Here is a 22,700-nt window from a genome sequence, read left to right as displayed (position 1 = left end):
AAGGGCTGGAATTTTTTCTTTTTATTCCAAAGGTGCTGAGTACTTGCAGTTCCCATTGACTTCCGCTGGCATCTGTCTGCTCAGCACTTCTAAAAATAGGGCAATAGGTGTCACTTTTCACTCCATTGAGAAGTAGAACAGGAGAGGTACACAGATACCTCTCTGTGTGTGCGTGCACACATGCTAAGACAGCACTGCATTGGTTCATGCTCCAAAGGTTTTATTCACTACCAGGAAGCTTAGAAACTTGTCTTTTATATGTAAGCTTAAATTCTGCATGCTCTGAGAAACCAAAACAATGTTGCAGCCAGTGCTTGACTCAGTCTGACTGCTAGTTAGTGTGAGTGCAGAAGAAGAAAACAGTACAAGTATTTTATCAAATGGTTTAGCAATGGGACAGCCCATAGGAATCAGTTTCACTCTTGCACATCTTTACTCTGGCCATGTTATTCTTTACTACTGTTCTCCCTTCTGTAGATTTATTTACAGTAACAGTAGCTCCTTCCCTCCCACTTGGGAGGACAAGCACCAAAGCACAACCACAGCACATTTAGTGGTTCAGAGAACTTATCTTAAAGTGTACTGTCTAGAAAAGCCTAATAACCCTTTAGCTGAGATAAAAAATATTGTTTCTTTTATAGAAAGGGCTTTACATTTTTACACTGTGTTCCTAACTGAATTCCAGCTTTGTCTTTGGTTCAGCCCTGCACTATTTCCCTCCCCTCACTGCTTCCTCACCCCAATTATTATATTAATGTTCAGCCATGCAACCTAGAGGAAAATCTGTAAATTCAGAGTGGGGAAGTAGTTATCTGCGTTTGAATAAGTTCTGATGAAACTAAACTTCTGTGTGCATGTGTGCTTCTCTTTTGGAGTTGTCTCTTTTAAGCACTAGCAAATGCTTGTTGTCATGTGGTGTGGCTGTGCAAGGGAATTCTCTATCATCTTCTCGGCCTGTGCTGGAAAACCAACTTGCAAACAAAAGTTCTCTAACAAATTTTATAGTCACAATGGGGACATTGTGAGCAGAAGGGAAATAATCTACCTCTGGCCAAAAGGCATTGTTATGTTCTCCTTTATTATTGCAGCCGTGAGGAGGAGTATTAAAGAAACTAAATCACTGCAGTGAGGTGCCTCAGTGTGACTATATATTTACTTAGAAAATGGGCACAATTAAGGGAGCAATCCAGCTAAGGTTTCCTGTGATGTTATAGAACAACTACATGACTCAGGTATACTTATCCTTCTCATTTTTGTTAATTATTAATCTGTTTTCCAAATGGGAGAACACATTCCAAAGTGTGTGGTTTTGTTGTTGTGAGATCATCACATGCCTTCAGTATGTAGCAAAGCATGGGGCCAAAGGTCAAATGCTTTCATCACTCAAGAAGTGCTTATCTCACTATACCTGTACATCCTGTAATAGGTTGTTCCTTACTTTTAAATATTCATAGACCAGTAGCCAGTGTTGATGATGATCTTTTCAGAATCAGAGTCTCTATGTGTTAAAACCATACTTTATGAATGTTGACTTAGTAGGTGTGAATGTGAATCACTGGATCAAAGTCTCCTTGTCTCTTTTAACAGAGGGCCAGGATCCACCTTCTGTTGAGCATGGGAACTGCTACCAGTTACTAGCAGCTGAAATAAACCAACAGATGAAGTCTGACAGCGTGTGCTTGTTTCTCTTCAAATAAGCCCTTGTCAAGACTAAGAAAAGGTGCTTTTTTTCAATCAAGCTAGCTTGAACTGTGTCTACATTGGTGTTAAGTGAGGTTTTCAGCTGAATTAAAGTAGCTGATTAGAGCTAACTAGTGGGGGGAAGCACCCTTTTTCCCTAAACTAGACAAAGTCTAAAAATCACTGGAAGAAAATTCAGCCCTGGTATAAACGAGTATAATTACTATAGATCCTGATGAAGTTGTACTTGCTTTTCCCCCAGGTGAATCTGAACAATCTTTGCTTACCTTTTGGTTTAAACACTGTTCTTGCATTGATAGAATTATGGGCATGATTTAAAAAATACCCCCAAACCTTGAATAGTTATACTAATACATCCCTTAGTGTGGATGCAGTTATAGCCGTGTAACTTATTCTCCTTCTCATATGGCAATAAGCCAAACTAGTATAAGCACTTTTATACCAGTATAACTGCATCCGTACCAGGAAGGGCTGTATTGCTTTAACTACATCAGTACTGTATAGTTAAAGTGGTACAGCTGTTGTATGTAAATAAGCCCTTAGAGGAGATACTAATTTGTACTATGCTATATTGTTTGTTTTTGTCTCGTGAGCGAATTCCTCACTCTTGCCTTAAGGTACAGTAATTGTCTCTATCAGTCATGAAAATGTAAGATCTGCCCAAGCGTGGGGAAGGATTATTAACCTTTTGCCTTACTTCTGGTGAAATAAGATGCTAATTTCTCAAACCAGCACATAGCACTTTCCTGCATCAGGAAGGGAGACGTTTGCTCATAAAATCCTAGTTAGGACAGGTTCAATGCAGCTTTTATAAATGCTGTTATAGGTTGTAGTTGCAAATTACAACCTGCTTGTCAGTTGTGATTATAAAGGGGGAAATGGTGTACTGAAGTTCATTGTAGCTTTCACAAAATGAAGACAAAGCATGAACCAGCATTTTAGTATAAAGAGCAACATCTCTCGAATTCAATAGTATCTTGCTTTTGTGAGGTCACGGAAGGACTTCTCCCAGGTGAGCTTGATGTTCAAAGTTTGTACCATGTACTTGGCATTAATAATATAATATGATTGTAGAGCACCTTCTGTAAAATGATCTTATTGTGAAAAGAATCATAACCCTGTGAAATAACAAAATATAATTACCCCCATTTTACTGATAGGTGGAGAAATGAGAAAGTGAGAAATTAAATGACTTGGCCAAGGCCACACAGGAAGTCAGTGGCAGAACCAGGTCTAGGCTTTAACCTAAGCTAACCTCATTTTTATTTCCCTGTTGACCATTGACTACATTTGTATCCAGCTTTTTATAAAGCTCTCTGTCACTGCAAACAAGTGGAGATCCATTCCTATGATAAAAGTGTGCTGGTGAAACTGAACTTTACTTTTTGGCCCTAGTCAACTGACTTGGGTCACGGTTACAAAGGTTAATGCCTCTGTCACATAAACTGGGTCAGTATTCATGGTATTAGTCACATTAATTACTGTTGTTATGACCCTGTGGTTATTTTTACTGCTCTGAGGGTGTCCTGTGGCAAACTTCTTATATCTTTGTCATGGTGAAAAGCAATTTCATGATGTTGGCTGTCTCTAAGGTATGTAGACAGGAGAGCAGACAAAACTTCACAACATACAGGAGAAATGAACAGCCCATCCTTCCTCTAGGAAGTGAGGGAGGGTTAGTGTTTGGGGTGGAAGTCGGTCATTGACTTCAGCAGGAACCGTTAGTGGAACGCTAAGCACTTCTGCAAATCCTCCCCTGATTCCATCAGTTCAGTAAAACTCAGTCTGAGTAGACTGTATATATTTTTCTTTGCATTTAATGTGCTTGTACTTAGAGTGCAAAGCTCTAGGCACTGGGCCCAGCAAATTCCTGCAGAATTCTAAATGTTTTGAGTCAGATGAGTTGTGTTAGGGCAAAAATATACTTGTTTTTTATTTGGATAAAAAAATAACCCAGACTAGGGAGGTGTTTATCAGCGTGTGCCTTAATTTGATTGTAAGGAAGAGCTATTAGGAAGAAAATCCATATGAGAAACTTTATGGAGGGGAAATATATTTTGAGCTACCAAATAACCCCTACCTTTTACTCATCCAAATACCAATTGTCCTTTCTTCCAGTCCAGCTGCCTGATCATAAATAATGACATCAAAAAGCAGCTATTACTTCCCATGCAGTGTGCTGTTCAGGAAAGACAGTGTTTCATTCCATGCTTTAGCCAGGCTGAGGCCACTCTGCTTGCTTTTCAAGTAAATTCATCCTACAAATCACTACAGAATGGGCAGCAGGCTGAACTTCTCCAGGGTCTTTGGAGACTCCTGATACATAGTTACCTCTAGAATAACTCTGCCACTGATCTGCTTCATCAGCTGGCCAAATCTCAATGGTATGAAGCCTTCATCTTTGATTTGGTTCAGTTTTAAGATAGTTGCATCTAAGTGAAGTTCGTTGAACCTTGTGAGAAGTGCGGTGTTGGTGTTTTAAAGAGGTTTTCAAGATGAACAAACAAGCTGCTTGGAGAACAGCTGTACTTGTGAATGAAAAACACACAAAAACAAAAATACACAATATTAAAGGGAGACAGCTGAGATGAAACAATCACATTTAAAAATAATCCCCTTTCCTGTGCTTACAACTGAAAGACTAAAGAAAAGGAGTACTTGTGGCACCTTAGAGACTAACCAGTTTATTTGAGCATGAGCTTTCGTGAGCTACAGCTCACTTCATCGGATGCATCCGATGCAGTGAGCTGTAGCTCACGAAAGCTCATGCTCAAATAAACTGGTTAGTCTCTAAGGTGCCACAAGTACTCCTTTTCTTTTTTCTTTTTACGAATACAGACTAACACGGCTGTTACTCTGAAAACTGAAAGACTGTATACTCTTTCCTTTCATTGATAGTTTACTCTTTGTAGCTTTCTCTTCTTGGAGGATGAAACTGATGAGAATAGTTTCACTTTGTTTCTATTCACTTCCTGTATTTCAGTGTCTGTAGCTTTTATTGGCACATCTGTTTTGACAAAGTTGATATGTCCAGTATTTGTGTGCGTGCAGAGGACAGAGCTCCAAGTACAACAGTACGGTGGGACTTACACCATGTGGTTATTTTTGTAATTTATTCCATTTCTGGCCACCAGGAACTGATGCTGTTTCTGCAATCTTGTTCTCATCCACTATAGTACAATACTGGGGTGTTTGTGTCACCAACAGGACAGAGGGAATGCTCAAACTGTTTTGATCAGAGGGCTCAGATATCCTGCTTTACTGGCACTGTAGTAGCATTCTGGCTGATTGTACTGAAATCTAGATTATTTTTTTTTGTCCTGGTTTTAATCATTCCAGCCCAACATCTTTGTGTGGACTGCTCACAAGTGCTTGTACAGTGCTACCGTGCTTCTTCAGAACAGTGCTTCTCTTTGACATTCAGGAAACTCTGTTCTCTCTGCCTCCTTGTCAGCTGCTTCTGCCGGGGGGGGGGGGGGGGGAAGTGGTATATGGAAGTAGGATGGAGCAGAAAAAGTATTATCGCTTTTTTTTTTTTTTTGAGCATGGGTCTGTTACGTGTAATTGCAGCATTTCAGTATTGACAGGACAGGAACCTTTTTTTGTTCCTTTTCTCCTCTTCGGCTGGCAGACTCTTGAGAAAATTAGCAAAAAGAACAGGAGGACTTGTGGCACCTTAGAGACTAACCAATTTATTTGAGCATAAGCTTTCGTGAGCTACAGCTCACTTCATCGGAACTGTAGCTCACGAAAGCTTATGCTCAAATAAATTGGTTAGTCTCTAAGGTGCCACAAGTCCTCCTGTTCTTTTTGCGGATACAGACTAACACGGCTGCTACTCTGAAACCTGAGAAAATTAGGTCACTTGTTTGCTCTGACAGACATATTTACACACAACGTAGCAATGTATGGACTTTTCTAAAAGAAATGGAAGACATTCCAATGACCCTGTTTAAAAAAGATGCCTGGACTAATCAAGGAGCCTACTTTATTACTGTATCTCAGTTCTGATAGCTAGAGGTGAATGTACATCTAACCCCTTTAGATTTTAAATCATTCCATGTTTACGCCAAGAATGAAGAAAGAGTCCTCTCCTGTGCTCAAGGAAAAATGGCTTTATATCAAAATAGAAGTCTATCTGTTCAACACTAACCTAAGAAATTCTTTCCCTCTTTCAGCCTATTATCTTCTGCAAGTAATCTGTCATGAATTGTACATATAAGTTGTACAGAATCACATACAATTCCGAAGTCCTCTACAAATTTTATTTAAATCAACAAGTGGCTCAGTTACTAAGTTTTACATCATGTTTGTTAATATTGTGGCAGGACAGAAGGTATGAAAGCCTGTGCCCTCTGTTGGATGGAATACTTAGGCGTGTGTGTGCATGATTATGTCTCGCAGCTACTGCCTACAGAGAGTTCAAGCCCTAATACTGCCACGCGATGTGAGTGTTTCCAGGTTACAGACAGTTTTATTGTGCTAATCTTTTAGTACAGACAAGGGAATTCTCACCTCTGATCCCCCTTCTGGCTTCAGCAATGATTGCATTGTGATCTTTCATTATGAATGCGAAATGCCACCATTTACAATTTGGTGCCCTTTTGTAAGGAATAATATTAAATATATCTCAGTAGCGTAATACAGAAGAAGAAACCTTGGATATATATCTCTTGGTGTCTCTTTAAAGTCATTTTGCATCCATCAAGTCACGTTTCTGGCTGAGAATTTAGTACCCATTCTTGTTATCATTCATTCCTATGACGGTTGTCACTTTAAGCTTTCAGAGACCGAGGTCGCTCCTTCTTGCAGTGTGCTTAGTTTGTGTGTCTGACAGCACTCCTAGCTAGAATCAGTAAGTGCTGCTTCCCCAAGCCCTTGGCCCGTGCGCCACTTCCCGCAGCCCCCGTGGGCCGGGCACAGCGAACCGCGGCCCGTGGGAGCCGCAATCAGCCGAACCTGTGGACGCGGCAGGTAAACAAACCAGCCCGGCCCGCCAGGGGCTTTCCCTGCACAAGCCATGTCCCAAGTTTGGGAAACACTGGTCTAGATGATACTTAGTCCTGCCTTGAGTGCAGGGGACTGGACTAGATGACCTCTCCTTAGGCCCCTTCCATTTCTGTGATTCTATGATCGTTTAAGTCTCATCTGAAAGTAGCATGACCTATTGGATTTCAAGCTTGTCCAGGTAGTCTTTCATCTCGAATTTTCAAAAGTTGCTCTCTATGGCTGGTAAACTATCATTTTTGGTGGCACTACAACCTTGTATAAAATGTTTGCACTTGTCACAAATACGGACCAAAGAAGTAAGATAAGGGCAGACTTTGCAGTCAAATCTCTAATCCTTCCTTCCTGTCACAGTTAAAGCTCATTTTAACTTGTCCACGCCATTCCCCAGCTGGAAAAGATAATGTTAATGTTCTTTAATACAGCCCTCGTACTCCTTTGCTTTTACCAGCCCCAAAGTTTATTGCAGCCTATCTCTTACTGAAAGCCTATTTTTACAGCATGTTGGGTAGCGAAGCTCTGAAAGGAGATTGTGGCCTGAGTCCTGAAGTAGTTTTAGGGAGGCATGATTGCAGATCTGCTTCCTGTATAGGAAGGTGAAGATTCTGTGATCTTCCTTATGTTCAGTCTTACTGTCTTCTGGCTGACGTAGTGCAATGTGAGTAAAAATCAAAAGTGTGTTAATACTGTAGTGTGCCTTCCATCTGTAATTAGGTTAGTACTAAATTCTGAAGTGACTCCCTCTACACAGACACAGGCGACTTTATTTTGTAGATATGATGTGCAAACTGGCCTCTTAGAAGAGCAAAGAAAACAGATCCTGTCCACTGCGATTGCCAGTGAAAAGCTAATTCTCTTCAGTGGTTGAGGGTTGGATCAGACTCACTCAGTATTAGAGCTGGCTGGGAATTTTTTGACAAAACATTTTTTTTGTCAGGAAATGCTGATTCATTGAAACTGAAACTTTTCAAGGAAACATCTGTTTTGATTAAACTTTCATCAGGAAGGTTTCTCAGGATTGAATTGAGAGAGAGAGTCTGATACCCCACAGCTAATTAGCTAGCACCTTAGTAGTTCGGGCACTTGGGATGTGGGAGACCCAGTTTCAGATCCCGGCTCTACCTGATTTGGAATAAGGACTTGAATGTGGCTCTCCCATATCCTAGGTGAGCTCCCTAACTAGTGGGCTGTTGCCTATTTTGGGGAGGGTGGGGTGGGGATGGTACTGTATAAGTATGTCTCTTTCCCACGTTTTGTGTGAAAAATTTTCAGAGGTTTCTTTCAGGTCCAGGGTAGAACAAAACCAAACTTTGAAAACTTCAATTTTTTCCCCCTACAAAATGGAATTCTTGTTTTCTGGCCAGCCCTAGGCAACAATGTGGACGCTTTATCTGAATCTTTTGGGTTTGCCAAATTAGAGCTGGGGTACTGCAGGAATTGCTGGTTTTGCTCATGTGTTTTCCTGCTTCTGACATTACACTCGCATGAAAGCTGTTCCTATTATTTGTCAAGCTTGAGATTCCATTATGCTATATGTTCTACAGACACATAGCAAGAGCAAGTCTCTTCCTGGAAGAGTTTGCAAATCTAAGTAGATGAGACAAAAGGTAGAAGAAAAGAAGTATTATTCTCCTTTTACAGGTGGTGAACCAAGTCATAGAGGTTCAGTGACTGGCCCAAGGTCACAGAGGAGGTCTGTATTGCCAAGCCAAGAAAAGAACCCATATCTCAGTCCAGGGCCTTATTCACAAGACGGTCCTTCATCCTAACAACACGAAGTGTTTTTTAAAGTTAACCAAACTTTTCCAAATTTTAGTAAAAATGTTCAGTTTTAATTTGGGTGAATTTTTTTCGGCTGCATGACTTCTTCAATCCCAACTCTAATACTTTCTTCTTCTTTTAAAATCCCATTCTACTTGCTAGAGTGGACCAATATTTGTAGATACTAGGACACCCATCCTACTTGTTTCTAGACTTCATGGACCAAACTCTGCTCTCTTACTTCTGTTCATCTCCGCTGAAGTCATTCTGTAGGCAGAATTTGGTCCCAATTATACAGATCCAGGGGAACTTGGAACAAAGTAGAATGCCTTTTATCTGTACCTCCTCGCTAAATACAGCAAAGACCAGATCAAGGTTAATAAACCATGCTGGAAAAGTGCATATGTTATGTGAGTCATCCTCTTGGATAGACCATATTTATCACCATCACGCTTTGATATCCTCCATTTTGTCACATGGACAATGTGTTCTGTGTCACGTTCACTTACACCGAAATCCTTGTCTGTCTGGATATGCTGTATACAGTGCATCTCGTACTCAGTACAGCTTGACATTTCAAGCTGTCTGGGGCAGGAAACTTCTCTAAGTAGTTTAGAGACAGTCAGTACACATGACATCACATTCCTTTCCACCCACATATACACAATACACATACACACACCAATATCTGACCTTTGACCTAGTGGTTTATAACATTGTTAATAATCAGCTATTAATGATTTGAAGTGGCTTTTCCTCTTCATATAGTCACTGTAATAATTTTTCTAGGTCTTAAATTTAGATCCCATTAGAAACAAACTGACCTGAACAATGCTGGTGGCACTCGTGCTAAGAACTAGAGCAGGGGTCGGCAACCTTTCAGAAGTGGTGGGCCGAGTCTTCATTTATTCACTCTAATTTAAAGTTTCGTGGGCCAGTAGTACATTTTAACGTTTTTAGAAGGTCTCTTTCTATAAGTCTATAATATATAACTAAACTATTGTTGGATGTAAAGTAAATAAAATCAGAATAAAACTTTGGGTCAGAGTGTACACAAAGTGAAAACACAGAATATGTTTACATAGTGTCTGCACTTCAAATGGCCACATTTCATCCAGTTCCTCTCATAAACTTCTCTTATTCCTGGGACACGCTAGCCTGGCAGACAGGTTCAGAGACATTCTTTCAGAATGCTTTATCCCTTCCAAAGGCTGCTGTGAGACAGCCTGCGTATCGCCTGCTGGGCATCCATAATAAAGGCATCTTGTTTTGCAAGAGTTCTGCACCTTGCCACCTTCTGCTGTGGCACGTGCATTATTTTATTTGTTTTCCTCTTCCCTCCCAATTCACTGTGCTGGAAAGAATCCGATCCCCGGTTGAACAGCTGCATGGAGTAGCTAAAGTGACTTTTCAGACCCGGAGCCTCCTCCCCCAGCCCGTTTTGATGCTAATATCTTTTGGCATTTTGAAAAAGCGGGATTAGTGCAGGTCATGTAGGCCAGGAGCCTCCGTTCACTGTCCCTCTCTGCTAAGCAACAGAGTTTGGCTTTCTCTTATTGTTTACTTGCTGAATCTCTTAGTCTTCTGTTGCTTTGAATGCCTCCATTGTCTGGACATGCTGCCAGAAGCAGAGTGTCTTTGGCTCTGTGTGCAGTGCATTATGTCCCCAGGAATCTAGCTAATAACTTAATAGCTTCTAGTCTCTACTGAGCTCACTCTGAAAAGTGCTTTGTTATGAGTTGCAGAGCACACAGATGGAGAGAAGCTACTTATCTCCAGGCTGTCACATTACTACTTGTTCTCGAAATCAGGTGCCTTCACAGACTGAAGAGTGCGGCTTGAAAGAGAGTTTCTTTCCATATAGGATTTGACACAATGGAGAGAAAAGCAACAGCATCTGCACTTACAATGACGGTTCAGGGGCATGAAAGCTTTTCATAGACTCACGCACACGTGTTCTGCCAACCCACATGCACAGCAGCCGGTGCAAATTAGCTATACCACTTTGGTCTCCCTTACCTTGTAATTGCTGAGAGGAGTGGAAGCTGTGTGACACCTTACTGCATTGCAGCTCTGTTTGTTTGATCTGAGAAAGTGACATGCTTGCTAGATCTTATTGCGTGTTAACTACTATCCAGGTAAATAGAAGCACATTATTATAGTTAAACTTGGGTATGTCGGTAACTTGCAATCAGGGATGAAAACCAGACATTTCCACTAACTGCCAGAAAGCAGCTATTCCAAGAATGATTGTGTGGAGGAGGTGGGAAATTCAGATTTAAAATAATCAGCTTTATCTTCTGCTTTTCTACATACAGTGTAACTGAGAAGGCTTTGGGTGGTCAATACACTCCGCCCTCCCTGGTCAACTTTGATGTCATAGTGCTGATTGATTAAGGTAGGGGGTAGGGAGGAGCTTTGTTGTTTGTTAGGTAAGAGGCTTTGATTTTTCCAGTTGCTGAGATGCTACCTTATAGAAAGAAGGTCAAGTTGTCAAATTCAGATCTGGACTTTGGACACCCAAAAATTTTAAAATGTTCAATACAGTTCCTTCGCTGTTCAGGGGCTAGTTTTTGCACCCCTTATTTTTGTTGATGAACCCCTATTTTACAGGTAGCTCCACTGGCTTCACTGGGATTACTGGTGTAGTAACTTACTAGTGAACAAGAATGAAAGTACTGTAGTGGAATTTTCCCCTAAATGTTGATGGTCCAAAATTTTCTCCTTGGCCACATTTGCAGGGGTCTTACTGGGCAAAGTGAATACTCATCCAAGTATGCTGCAGGCAGAATTTGGCCCCTCATGGATTTTTGCCACTATATAGCAAATAGGTTTTATAGAAAGAGCTAATTCATAAAACATTCAACAACAGCTCTTTCCCCTCCTGCCCCCACTGCTAACTACCCCCTGCCCACTCGATCCTGTTTCTAACATCTGCCTTCTCCCTGTAAGATGACCAAAAAAAAAAAAGGCAAAATTACCTCATAATCGTAACTGATAAAGCAAGGCCACCACTCGCAATTGGTTTTACCTCGGAAGCAGGGCAGGTGTAGTAGGATTTGTGTGAGAGAGATGATCTAGCTTTTATCACTTTGTGACAGGGTTTTATTTCCTTAGCGTGCTGTTGTGCTACGGTCTTTTGAAATGGGTGTCAAAGGCCTGTTCTGACTCTCTTGCATGTGTCTTTTTTTGTGCCTTCCTTCAGGAAAGTATGCCACAAACGCCTCCCTTTGCAGCTATGTTTGACAGCAGTGGTTACAACAGAAACCTGTATCAGTCAAAAGAGGACAACTGTGGAGGACTCTATTACCATGACAACAATCTCCTATCAGGGTCTCTGGAAGCCCTCATCCAGCACTTAGTACCCAATGTAGATTACTATCCTGATGTAAGTCTATACACCCTGCAAATTAAATCAGTTGTGCTTGACACACCTTTGAATGGGTGGAATCTGGAGGGAAAAGCAAAATGTAATTTTTGTTAGTGGGAATGGCCCCGTAATGGGGGTGGGTTGAATGATGCCAACCACTATCTAAATGGCTCTGCTTTTGCGAGTCTCAGTTGAGCCCATAGTAATAAAGTTGGGCTGCAAAATGTATTTTATTTTTTGCTGTACATCCCTGTTTACTGATTGCTATGCCCAACAGTGGCATTGCGTCTAGCTCGGATTCTGTTTCTTGAGCTATACTCCATCACTCTGCTAGAATAAGTTATGTGACCTGTTAGTTTAGGTCACAAAGTTTACTGCAGAGCAAGGGAAGAAGAGCTGAAATTGTGCTCTGAGTAATTTCAGGTGCTGGACTTTTATATACTGTTATCACAAAGGGATAATCAAGCGAGCCCTGCTCTTGTTTTTAGGCCAGCCTTGTTTTTGTCTACTCTTGCGTAACTAGGCTCAAGTAATTGCTATATAATACTGTAGTGGCTCTGGAGAGCTGACATTCATTACAATTAAGTGCTTAACTCTGCAGTAGTATCAGGCATTCTCACCACCAGCCATACACAAAGTTGCACTCTGAATGATAAAGCATGAAAAATTGAGTTGAAAGTAATGTTGTAGTGGGAGTATGAAATGCATGATGATTTTGCCTCTCTCTGTCTCTCTTGCCTACAGAGAACATACATATTCACCTTCCTGCTCAGTTCGCGGCTGTTCATGCACCCATATGAGCTAATGGCCAAGGTTTGCCATTTGTGCATGGAGCATCAGAGACTAAGCGAGCCTGGGACTGACAAGGTTAGGTCTCTTGCTAAACCTGTTAGGTCTCATTTTGTAAACCTGACTCAAAACTCTTTTTCCCTATGCCAAAGTAGAACAGTTCTGATCAGTGGGTTTGCTACAGGATTGGATATACTGAAAACCAGTCATTACCAACTGTGATTTGCGGCTTGATCCTGCGCACGCTGAAGTCAAAGGGAGATTTTGCCACTGAATTCAACAGTGCAAGATCAGAACCCTATCAAATGAGAACAGTCTCTGCTGAGACATTTGTTTCATTTCCAAAATCCTAGTGCACTATAAGTAACTTTTTTAGTTTTAACGTGTTTTAATAAAAGAAAGAGTAAGAAAAAGAAATGCATATATTTAAGAATATATATGATACCGTACCTTAAAATGCATATGGTACTAAAGATGTGCTATATACATCTTGACATACTAGACTGCAATCTTGCAAAGACTTAAGCACATGTTTAACTTTAAGCACATGAGTGTGAACTCAGTGGGACTACTCACCTGCTTAAAAGTTAAGCACACACCTGAGTTTCTGCAGGATTACTTAGATAGTAAGCTCTTTGGGACAGGGACTGTCTTTTTGGTCTGTACAACAACTAGCACAATGAGGTCTTGGTCCATAACGAGGCTTTTAGGCTATCACAGTGTAAATAATTAAGTCATTAAATATATGTAAGTAGTCCCACTGAGTTCATACTGGTGCTTAATTAAGCATGTGCATAAGTCTTTGCAGAATTGAGGCCTTAGGCATTTCTGCAGATGTTATAACTAATTGTTAGATAACGTTTATAATAGCTATATATTTTTGGAGACACTACCATATCTAGCATCTAGGATATTTCTTATACTGATAGACTTTACTCTTTTTAAATTGGCCAGTTCACTGATGGACTGGTCCAAAATCAATGAAGTCAATGTGCTTTGGCATACTTAATCCAATGCCAAGTTCAATTACATTTAAAGTTTTAACTGACTTCCATGTCCTTATAGTCCACAGTTGTAGTAATCCATGCATGAGTAGACTGTAATTCAATTGGTTTCAAAACTTGTTTTATTGATGTTCCATAAAGTAACTTTTTTTTTTTTTTTTTTAAAAACTAGAGCCGGATACGAAAAATTGCACCCAAAATCCTGCAGCTGTTGACTGAGTGGACAGAGACGTTTCCATATGATTTTCGAGATGAAAGAATGATGAGGAACTTAAAGGAGTTGGCACAACGAATAGCCAGTGGCGATGAGGTAGTTACCTTGAGCACAAGAGCATTGGAAAGGAGGCATTAGTTTAATATCTTGGCTAGAGTAAAATACTGCTGGTTATTTATTAACAGTATGTAGCAGATCTGGGTAGCTAGCATTGTTGTTTATGGAGCTAATTCTACGAATGTGAATGTAATGTTTTGTCCAGTGCCTAAGGTGCAGATGAACCCTTAAAAAAAAAAAAAAGTCCTAACCAGCCCTTTGTGCTGAGAACTCCTTGCTGAGTTCCAGTATCCATATTGAGTTCTTGAGAAAATATTTATTTTTCGCTACAAAATGGAATAATTGTCTGTGTGAGCAGACGCTGCTTGTACGTTTTAGTTCCATATTTTATTTTAATGGTTTGTCTAGGAGGAAGTTGGGTGTGACCCTGAAAATCCTTCCTGATGTGAATCATTACATTGAATTCATGTGAGGAGGCTTTCTGGGATCAGGTCTCTGATCTTTAAAACCCACAGGAGAGGCATAGCAACGTCAAGGAGGAACATTTCTAAAGGGACAGTATTAACTAGGATGGGAAAAATTGGCTTTGGCTTAAGGCATTGGCCTTGGACTCAAGTTCTGAGCTGCATTCCCGGCTCTGACAGATTTCCTTTGTGGCCTTGGGCAAGTTACTTAATCATTCTGTGTGCTGGTTTGCAGCTGGCAATAATTCTTGTGAGGTGTTGAGATGCTAAACTGAGGAAGCCCATATAAGTACCCAGATAGAAAGAGGCCCAAAAGTTTAGGTATTATAAACCAGTTTAAAAATATCTATTATGAATAAGGCTACGTTTTAGTCACGGGTATTTTTAGTAAGTCATGGACAGGTGACTGGCCATAAACAAATATTCAGAGCCCGTGACCTGTCCGTGACTTTTCCTAAAAATACTTAGCATGACTAAATCTTGGGAGCGGCGGGGTGTGTGCGCTGTGGGAGGCGGTCCAGGGGCGCCGCGGGTGCTGGGGGAGGGGATTGTGGTGACCCGGGACCCGCTCTGGTGCTGGGGAAGGTGGGGTTGGCGGGGCTGCAGCACAGACCCCTGCTGTGGGAGGGGCCGGGCCGCAGTGATGGCCGGGACTCCCGCTGGTGCTGGTGAAAGGAGGGTTGGCGGGGCTCCCTACCCGACTTCGCATCCCTGCAGCTCCTAGGCGGTGGAGGCAGGGTCCAGGGCAGGAGCTCCTCCACTGCTCCCTCCCTAAGCACTGGCTGCTTCAGGTCCCATTGGCCAGGAACTGCAGCCAATAGGAGTTATGGGGGCGGGGCCTGCGAGCACGGGCAGCACATGGCATGGAGACCTCGCCCCTCTGCCGCCTAGGAGCTGCAAGGGGGCTCCCTACCCCAGGTAAGCACCCCCCCAGCCCTTGTCCTAGCCCTGAGCCCCCTCCCACACACCCAAATTGCTGCTGCTGGCCCAGGCCCTGCCTTCGGCGGCCCCTGGGCCAGCACCAGCTGCTGCAGAGGTCACGGAAAGTCACGGAATCCTTGACCTCCGTGACAGACTCGCAGCCTTAATTATGAACAACAATGTTTCTGTGAACTCTAAAAAGTTGAATGAAAAGAAGAGTCTTTAAAAAAAAAAAAAAAAAAAACTTTCATAAATTCCTAGATGCCAAGGCCAGAAAGGAGGGACTGCTCTGACTTTCTGTATCTCACAGGGCTACCTAGAAATACCTGTAAAGCTGATAAATCTAAAAGAAGTGAGACACACACACACACACACAATAAAATCAGTATGAAAAGTGAAGAGAGTGTCTTTTTTTAAAAATCTACGTTAGATTTTAATGATCTGTGGTGATGGCTGTAACACCTGAAAGGTATTGGTGGTTTCGTTAATGAGTCTTAGGTTAATGTTGTCCCTTTAGGGATGATGCATGCTTTTGGGTGTATGATGTACAGCAGGTGTTATCAGAGAACATAACTCACAACAGGGTTGCCCAGGAAAGAGTATAACATGCACCAGTGTGGCATTTGGAAGAACAGTAAACAGAAAGTACTGACTAAACGGCAGCATGTTTATTGGCATTCCCAGTGACTGGTGTTCATTCCAGTCTTTTGTAACGTCTTGCGTAACATGCTGTTTACTCCCTCTTCTACATAATTAATGAATTTTGCTGATTATAATAACTTGGAAGGAATTGTAAATAATGCTAACGACACAAAAAGACCTTGAGAGATTGGAAATAAGGGCAGAAGAGAACAAAATTAGGCTTAACTTGGAACTGGAAGAACAAGTATCTATATCCAGAGGAAACTAATTCAAAGCCCAGATATTTAACGTGTAGAAGAAATGTGGAAAGTAGCAATGCTGAAGAAGATCCAGGGGTGATTGTGGAGAGCAAATCAGACACTCATTTGCAATGGGATGCATCTGCAAAATCGGTTGCATTCACAAGGCATCGTGTCATAGAGCAGAAAGTAAACTTTTTTGCCTACTGCTCTGTTGCAATTACACCCTGAATGTTACTTTTGGTTCTGGGTACCATGTTACTAGAAAGATACTGGCAAATTGGAGGTAGCCCAAAGAAGAGCAATAGAAAGATTTGGGGCCTAGAGGAATTGGTTGTGAAAGACTGATAAAATAACAAAATATGTATAATTTTGGTTAGCGTTTGGAGCACATAAAATAAAAGGAGGGAGAGGAATTATTTTGGGTGATGTAAGGGGTTGGTGCCAATTGAAGATGAGTGAAATTAAGACTGGGAAAGGTGGAATATTAGAGACGGTTTCAGGCAGTGAGATGTGTTAGTCTGTGGAATAATCTCTCCAAGGAAGTGATAATAGCTCCATCACTTAATACATTTACAACTAGACTGGACACAATGCTACAAAATGTGCTGTAGGGAGCAATCCTGTCCTGGCTGGGAGATGGACTGGATGATCTAATAGGTCTCTTCCATCTCTGCCTCTCAGAATAGCTTAAAAAGATGGGGAAAGCAAGTGTCACAGTGGAGTTTTGCATGCAGTAAATTATTAGCGAAATTGGCTAGTGGATTGCTTGGAAGGATGAATGCAGGCTACTCTGACCTTGCTTCTATCTAACTGCACCGCAGATTAGTTCAGTATCACACGGATTGTGTGTGCAAGCCAGGGCCTTGGATGATGGGAAATAATAAGTTTCCTGTTCTCACTCAATTTAGCTCTTTCTTTCAAAGTCCCATGCGTCATTGCTATTAAAACCTACCATCAAGAGCCTAGTGCAGGCTAGAGCAAGCTAGTAAATACAGCTATGGACTTGTTTTGAAACAGATGAATTTTAGTGCTCCTGAAATGTGGTGATTTAATAGTAATGGAGACTGAAGGCCTCTCTCAGAGTTTCCTCTTTGTAGAACTTGCCCACACAGAAGGCAATCGTGCAAGCTTCCCACAATACCCCAAACTTTTCTAGAAGGAACCACCCTTGTGAGCAAGAGAGGAGTTCATACTCCATGGCTCATTCAGTGCTTGACCTCCCTGCTGAGGCAATGGATGAAGATACTAATGAATGCTGATTGCAGTGGTGGACCTTGGCATGTGGTTTTTTATCCAGTAGGGACTGAACTATAGGATCTAGAGATGAACAGGACTTAATCGGCTTAGGCCATATCCCTGCTGGTATAGGATCATTCCCTGTTCTTCATTTACTACTGGTTTTCATCCAGTCTCATTCCAAATGTGCAAATGAGTAAGGTTTGTTCCATTTCCTTTGCAAGATTATTCATCAGACCACTGGAGCTCCCTGTCATTAGGTTTGTCATGCTATTGAGCCTCAATTTCGTCTTTCATAATTTAATTCTATTGTTCCTACATCTACCCCTCTCCTTCCTTAGATTATACACTCATCAAGTATTTCTAGACTGTTACGCTCCCATCATCATTTGAAAAACTGTGTCCTTTAGCTCTTTTAATCTCTTCTCACAGGTCATTTCCTCCAGTTTCTAATAGATTTCTTCCTAGTCTGTGTCCAGTTTGCAGTCTCTTTATGGTAAAATACTTCATGAACATGTGCAGTCACATGAGAGCCATGTGCCAAGGGGACTGTTACCTCCCTGTGTCATGATGTGATGCCTCTACATTTGCAGCCCTGAGTTGCACTGGCCTTTTTTTCTACCATATCTCCTATCTAGATTGACAACACAAACTCACTTTACATACACCATCAAACATCCGTCAGATAGTAATGACTTTCAGTCACTATCAGTGTAGACCAGCTATAAACTGGTAACCTAAAGGTGGAAGGCTCCATATCCATTACAATCCCAAACCCTCAAAACTTTCTAAAAATCAATAAATCAATATCAGCATTATCCCTTTACTTCTAGGCTTGATTCCTCCCTTCATTGTTCAATAACAGACTCAATAGTAGTGGTCCAAAATGTGATGGTGCCATTATATTTAAAAGGGCCCTTCAGAAAAACTGAGACAAGAACAACTTGAGTTATAGGAGTGATCTTATTTTTCACAACTTGGGTTGCTGCATAACTTTTGAGTGGAGAGACAAGTCAGCAATGTGGTTGATGAATTGAAATAATGCCCAAGGGGTGATATATACGTGGAATGTTCAAATATGCTGAGTGGATGAGAGTTGCAAAGTGTTTGTCTTGTTGTTGTGTAGCACAGAAAGTATGTGTATAGCTCTTTCTGTTTTACGTAAGTCTTCCATATGTGGTCATGCTATTTATTTGTGTTGTGAGGGAACTTAGACACAATAAGGCCTTTTTTTAAATGCAGAATCTCAAGTTACACTACAAAAACTCATCAATTGTCTTACACACAACTAGGTGAGAGGAAACTGAGCTGTGTTTAGACTGACAAATGGACTGTGTTTTGTTTTGTTTGTTTTTTTAAAGTTAGGTTTCTAGTTAAATCATGTATATTCCGTGGTTTAAGGTAAATCTATAAAGTATCATGCAGCTGTGAGAGACTGAGGAACAGATCTCACATGCTAAATAGTGGTCCTAATTCAGCAAATACTTAAGCATGTGCAAAAGTCTCACTGAGGTTAATGGGATTGCTCTTGCACAAAAAACAAGGCAACTCCCTGAGTGCCTTGCTGAACTGTGGCCCGGTAGGGGAGGGAGACAAGTATACAGTTGCATAAGAATTCTTATGAATGTTATTGTTTTAAAGACATTTAGGATTAGGGTGATCAAAATCAGCGGGATAAACTACTTAGGGACAGAAGATCCATCTATAGTAATGTGTTCACCATATGTTTCATCTCCAGTCGCAAGCAATGATGCTGTACCAGCCATATATAAAAGTGTGTTGTGCCATCAGGTCCCGCAGCTTGAATTCTAAAGTAGAAACCCATTATCTGCCTGTTTCTGTGATAGTTGCTCTCAGCCGAGGGATTTTTCAGGGCTGTCTTTTATAAAAATGTCCCCTGTACATCATAAGCATCTAAAAAGATGCTGAAACTGCAAGCATCCGCAACAAGCTGGCCTGACTGACTGGGGGGAATGACCCCCAGAGCGGAGGGAGAGGTAAAACCACAGACTCCTTCTGTGCCATTTTAACCAGAATGGTGCCAGTTCCTACACTGAACCTCTGACTATGTTGCTTTGAATACTCCTCATTTATGTTCTGCTTTGATTGCTGCAACAATAATGCAGATTGAAAACAAGTTTCAAACAATATTTTTATCTGTTCCTGAATTTGGGTGTAAGGAGGTGGGTATGGCAGTGAAAATTGCTCCCAAATCTTTCTATTTGTGACACAGATTTGGCTGTGAGAAGGGTTTTCAGGTACACACAGTCAATGTTCAATCAGTGTCACAGTTGTGTTGGTTAATGATGCCCTGTTCTATTTGCCAAACACAGCCTGGGCTCTTCAAATATTTTTACTCTTTAATTTGCATAGCCTATCATCCTAACTGACTATATTTATCTTAGGAGCATGTATGTTTGTGCTGAAAAAGCAGGATCATAAGATTGTTTCATAATGGATTAGACCCATTGTCGTGTATTTTTCACCACCCCAGCCCTGCCCCAAATGATTGTGTCATGCACACCCAGGTCAAAAGTCATGCCACTCCCATGCCAAACCTGCCTTTGTCATGTTCATGCTCCTGAAGAGGTCCCAAAAGAAAGCTGCAGGTATGGCAGTGTTTTGTAGACTGTTGCATATATCTGAGTAATGTAGCAGGTGTGTCACCCCCTGCCTTTTAGCGGAGAGATGTTCCCTAAGCTGTGAATGAAGATATGACTGTCATTTTGTAATTATTGTTAGCTCAACTGTGGATTAATTTCCCTGACTGATGTTAGAGAGCTGTGCAAAGCTCTGTATGTAGATTTGCGAACTGTGGATATATAGATAGATTTTAAATTTGGTTTTGTAAGGTCTCACTGAAAGAGAATCTTCTGGGTTTACATTGGTGTAATTTAGTTTTTTTTCCTCTTTCTTCCCCACCCCTCCCAACTTAGCTGTGAAATCTGGGTTCGTACAAACCAGAAACTCAGCCACCATTTACCTAGTTTGAGGGTTAAGACACTGACTATTACATGGCTTCCACTCTGTCCCAGACCTCAGCCTGCGTGTGTCAGAAGCTTTGTCAGACTTTCAGCAAAAATGCATCGTGTGCCACAAAATCTTTCACAAAGCTCTGTTATATATACACACACTCATTATTTTTAGACGGGAGGTGTATGTGCACCTCCCCGTACACCCTATTATACAGATAATGAAGATTTTTATTAATGTTTTTTGTGGCTCATAGTGGAAAGTGCAGCTTTTTTTTTTTTGTCTTTAAAAGATTTCATTTACAGAAACGGTACATTTTATCTAGGCACTATGTGCATGATTCTTACTTACTAAACGATGGGCCAAATTCATCCCTGGTTTAATTCCACTGACTTCCAGACTGAGTTTGACCCAAATATGTCTAGTGTTTGACTCTAATATGGAAAAGGTCTGTTCTTTAAAGTTAATATTAAAAACCACAAAAAGCATAATTGTGATTTGGCAAACTCAGAAATCCTTAAAAGTGACATCTTTGGAGTGAGTGACAAGTACATTAGGGAACAGGTAGCATTCATCCATTCCTAGACCAATAACCTTATACTGTGCCTTTGATAGATTTTGGGCACTTCAAATTTTCAAGCACTTAAGCATTTCATTAATCGTTTTACGATTGTGTCTTGAATATAGAAAAGTAACCACCTAATGCTTCTGTTAGAGCAGACCTACAGGCTGAAGGCTCTGCTTCCACTGAGGTAAATGGCAAAACTCCTCTTGACATTAATAGGAGCAGACCTAGACTTCATGGGATTAGTCTTGATATACACCAGTGAAAATAGAATTAGGCCCCCGTAGCATCATAGAATGACTACACTTTAAACTCATGGATTAGGTTTTTTCCTTACTGCCTTGAATAGTGGGAGATGGTATTTTACCCAGGTGGACAATGCTTCATTTTACACTGTAGGTGAAAGGTGCTTTTACCTCTCAGTTGTGGCTTGGACTGGTGAGGACACCACTGAATCCCTAAAGCAATCAAACCTTAAATTAAATGTTCCCAAGGACTACATGTTAAATGCATGGCCTTTAATGTACTGGTTTGGCAATGGTTGCTTTAAGAATACATTTGGTTCTTTGAGTTTCTAAGTTTCTAATAATGCATATCCATCAGAATGAAGCTATCTTAGTGCCATCAGGAATTTAGTAGCCTTTCATATTCTTGGAATATCCTTTGCTTGTCTTGTGTCATGGCAGATGTATCGGAAGAACGTACAGCAAATCATCCAGAGCCTGATCCGAAAACTTGCCTCTCTTAGCCAGTACGAAGAAGTACTTGCAAAAATCAATGCAACGTCCACAGATCGACTGACAGTCCTGAAGACCAAACCTCAGTCCATACAGAGGGACATAATCACTGTCTGCAATGACCCTTACATGTTAGCCCAGCAGCTGACTCACATAGAGCTGGTAAGTTGTTGCCAGGTCATTCATATATGTATTTTCCAACCACAATTTTATTCTTCCTACTTTTTGCTTCTGTTTTGAAATACAAAGCAGCAAAGGAAATGATTGCTTGGTTTAATTTTTTTTTTAAATGTAGGAGAGGCTCAATTACATTGGACCAGAAGAGTTTGTCCAGGCGTTTGTACAAAAGGATCCTTTGGACAATGACAAGGTGAATGGAGGGGAACGAGAGCAGTTGTGGAACTGGAATGGTATCCTATAAGCACGATACAGGATAGTTAGAATACTCTTAACTCTAGATAGATATCAGCATGAATATGCTTGACAGCTGAACTTTTTAAAAATATCCCCTTTCTGGTTTTACTTTGTGTGAATCATTGTCCATTTAGGGGGCAAATCAAGCTCATGTTCTGTCTTTGCTCCGGCAAACAAACTCCTATTCACTTACATTGATTTCAGTGATTTTTACACCAGCTGAGGCTCTAGCCATGGGAATGGTTTCTCTTGACCATCCGTTCTGTGGTCTATAGCCAAGATGAGATGCATTTCAACCTTGACATCACTCACTTGCCCCATCCATTATTCCCCTCCTGTCCTTTTAAGAAATTGAGCTATTTGAAAGAAACCGAGGACGGTGAAATTGTAGTCCTTTTTGCAGGTACAGAACAAGATGAATTGAAGAGAATTCTGAGTTATAGAATGAAGGGCAAGGACGAACTGCTTTTAACTAACCGTGCTGGAGCAGTTACCTCTTTCGCTCATGTTCCAGAGATGCTTATGATCCGCATGTTGACTGCGTCATGTAATTCGAACTGTAATTACCCGTTCTCCTCAAATGTGGCAAACCAAATATAATAG

General features: G+C 41.1%; 1 protein-coding gene across 4 annotated transcripts in view; it reads left to right on the top strand.

Annotated features, from left to right (window-relative positions):
- Positions 1-22,700, top strand: part of RASGEF1B (RasGEF domain family member 1B) — a 328,835-nt gene that overhangs the window by 292,629 nt on the left and 13,506 nt on the right. For 3 of the 4 annotated variants that reach the window (XM_074950472.1, XM_074950474.1, XM_074950473.1), the window contains 5 exons: positions 11,675-11,857; positions 12,584-12,706; positions 13,805-13,942; positions 21,633-21,845; positions 21,979-22,053. In XM_074950472.1, coding sequence (XP_074806573.1) covers positions 11,675-11,857; positions 12,584-12,706; positions 13,805-13,942; positions 21,633-21,845; positions 21,979-22,053 — 732 coding nt within the window. Of the gene's footprint in view, positions 1-1,595; positions 1,721-11,674; positions 11,858-12,583; positions 12,707-13,804; positions 13,943-21,632; positions 21,846-21,978; positions 22,054-22,700 lie in introns of those variants that run through there. The other variant, XM_074950475.1, reaches the window with a different exon arrangement.

This window comes from Natator depressus, chromosome 4 (assembly GCF_965152275.1).
Source record: "Natator depressus isolate rNatDep1 chromosome 4, rNatDep2.hap1, whole genome shotgun sequence".
In the NCBI taxonomy this organism is placed as follows: Eukaryota; Metazoa; Chordata; order Testudines; family Cheloniidae; genus Natator; species Natator depressus.
This window is presented reverse-complemented; position numbering and strand designations above follow the sequence as displayed.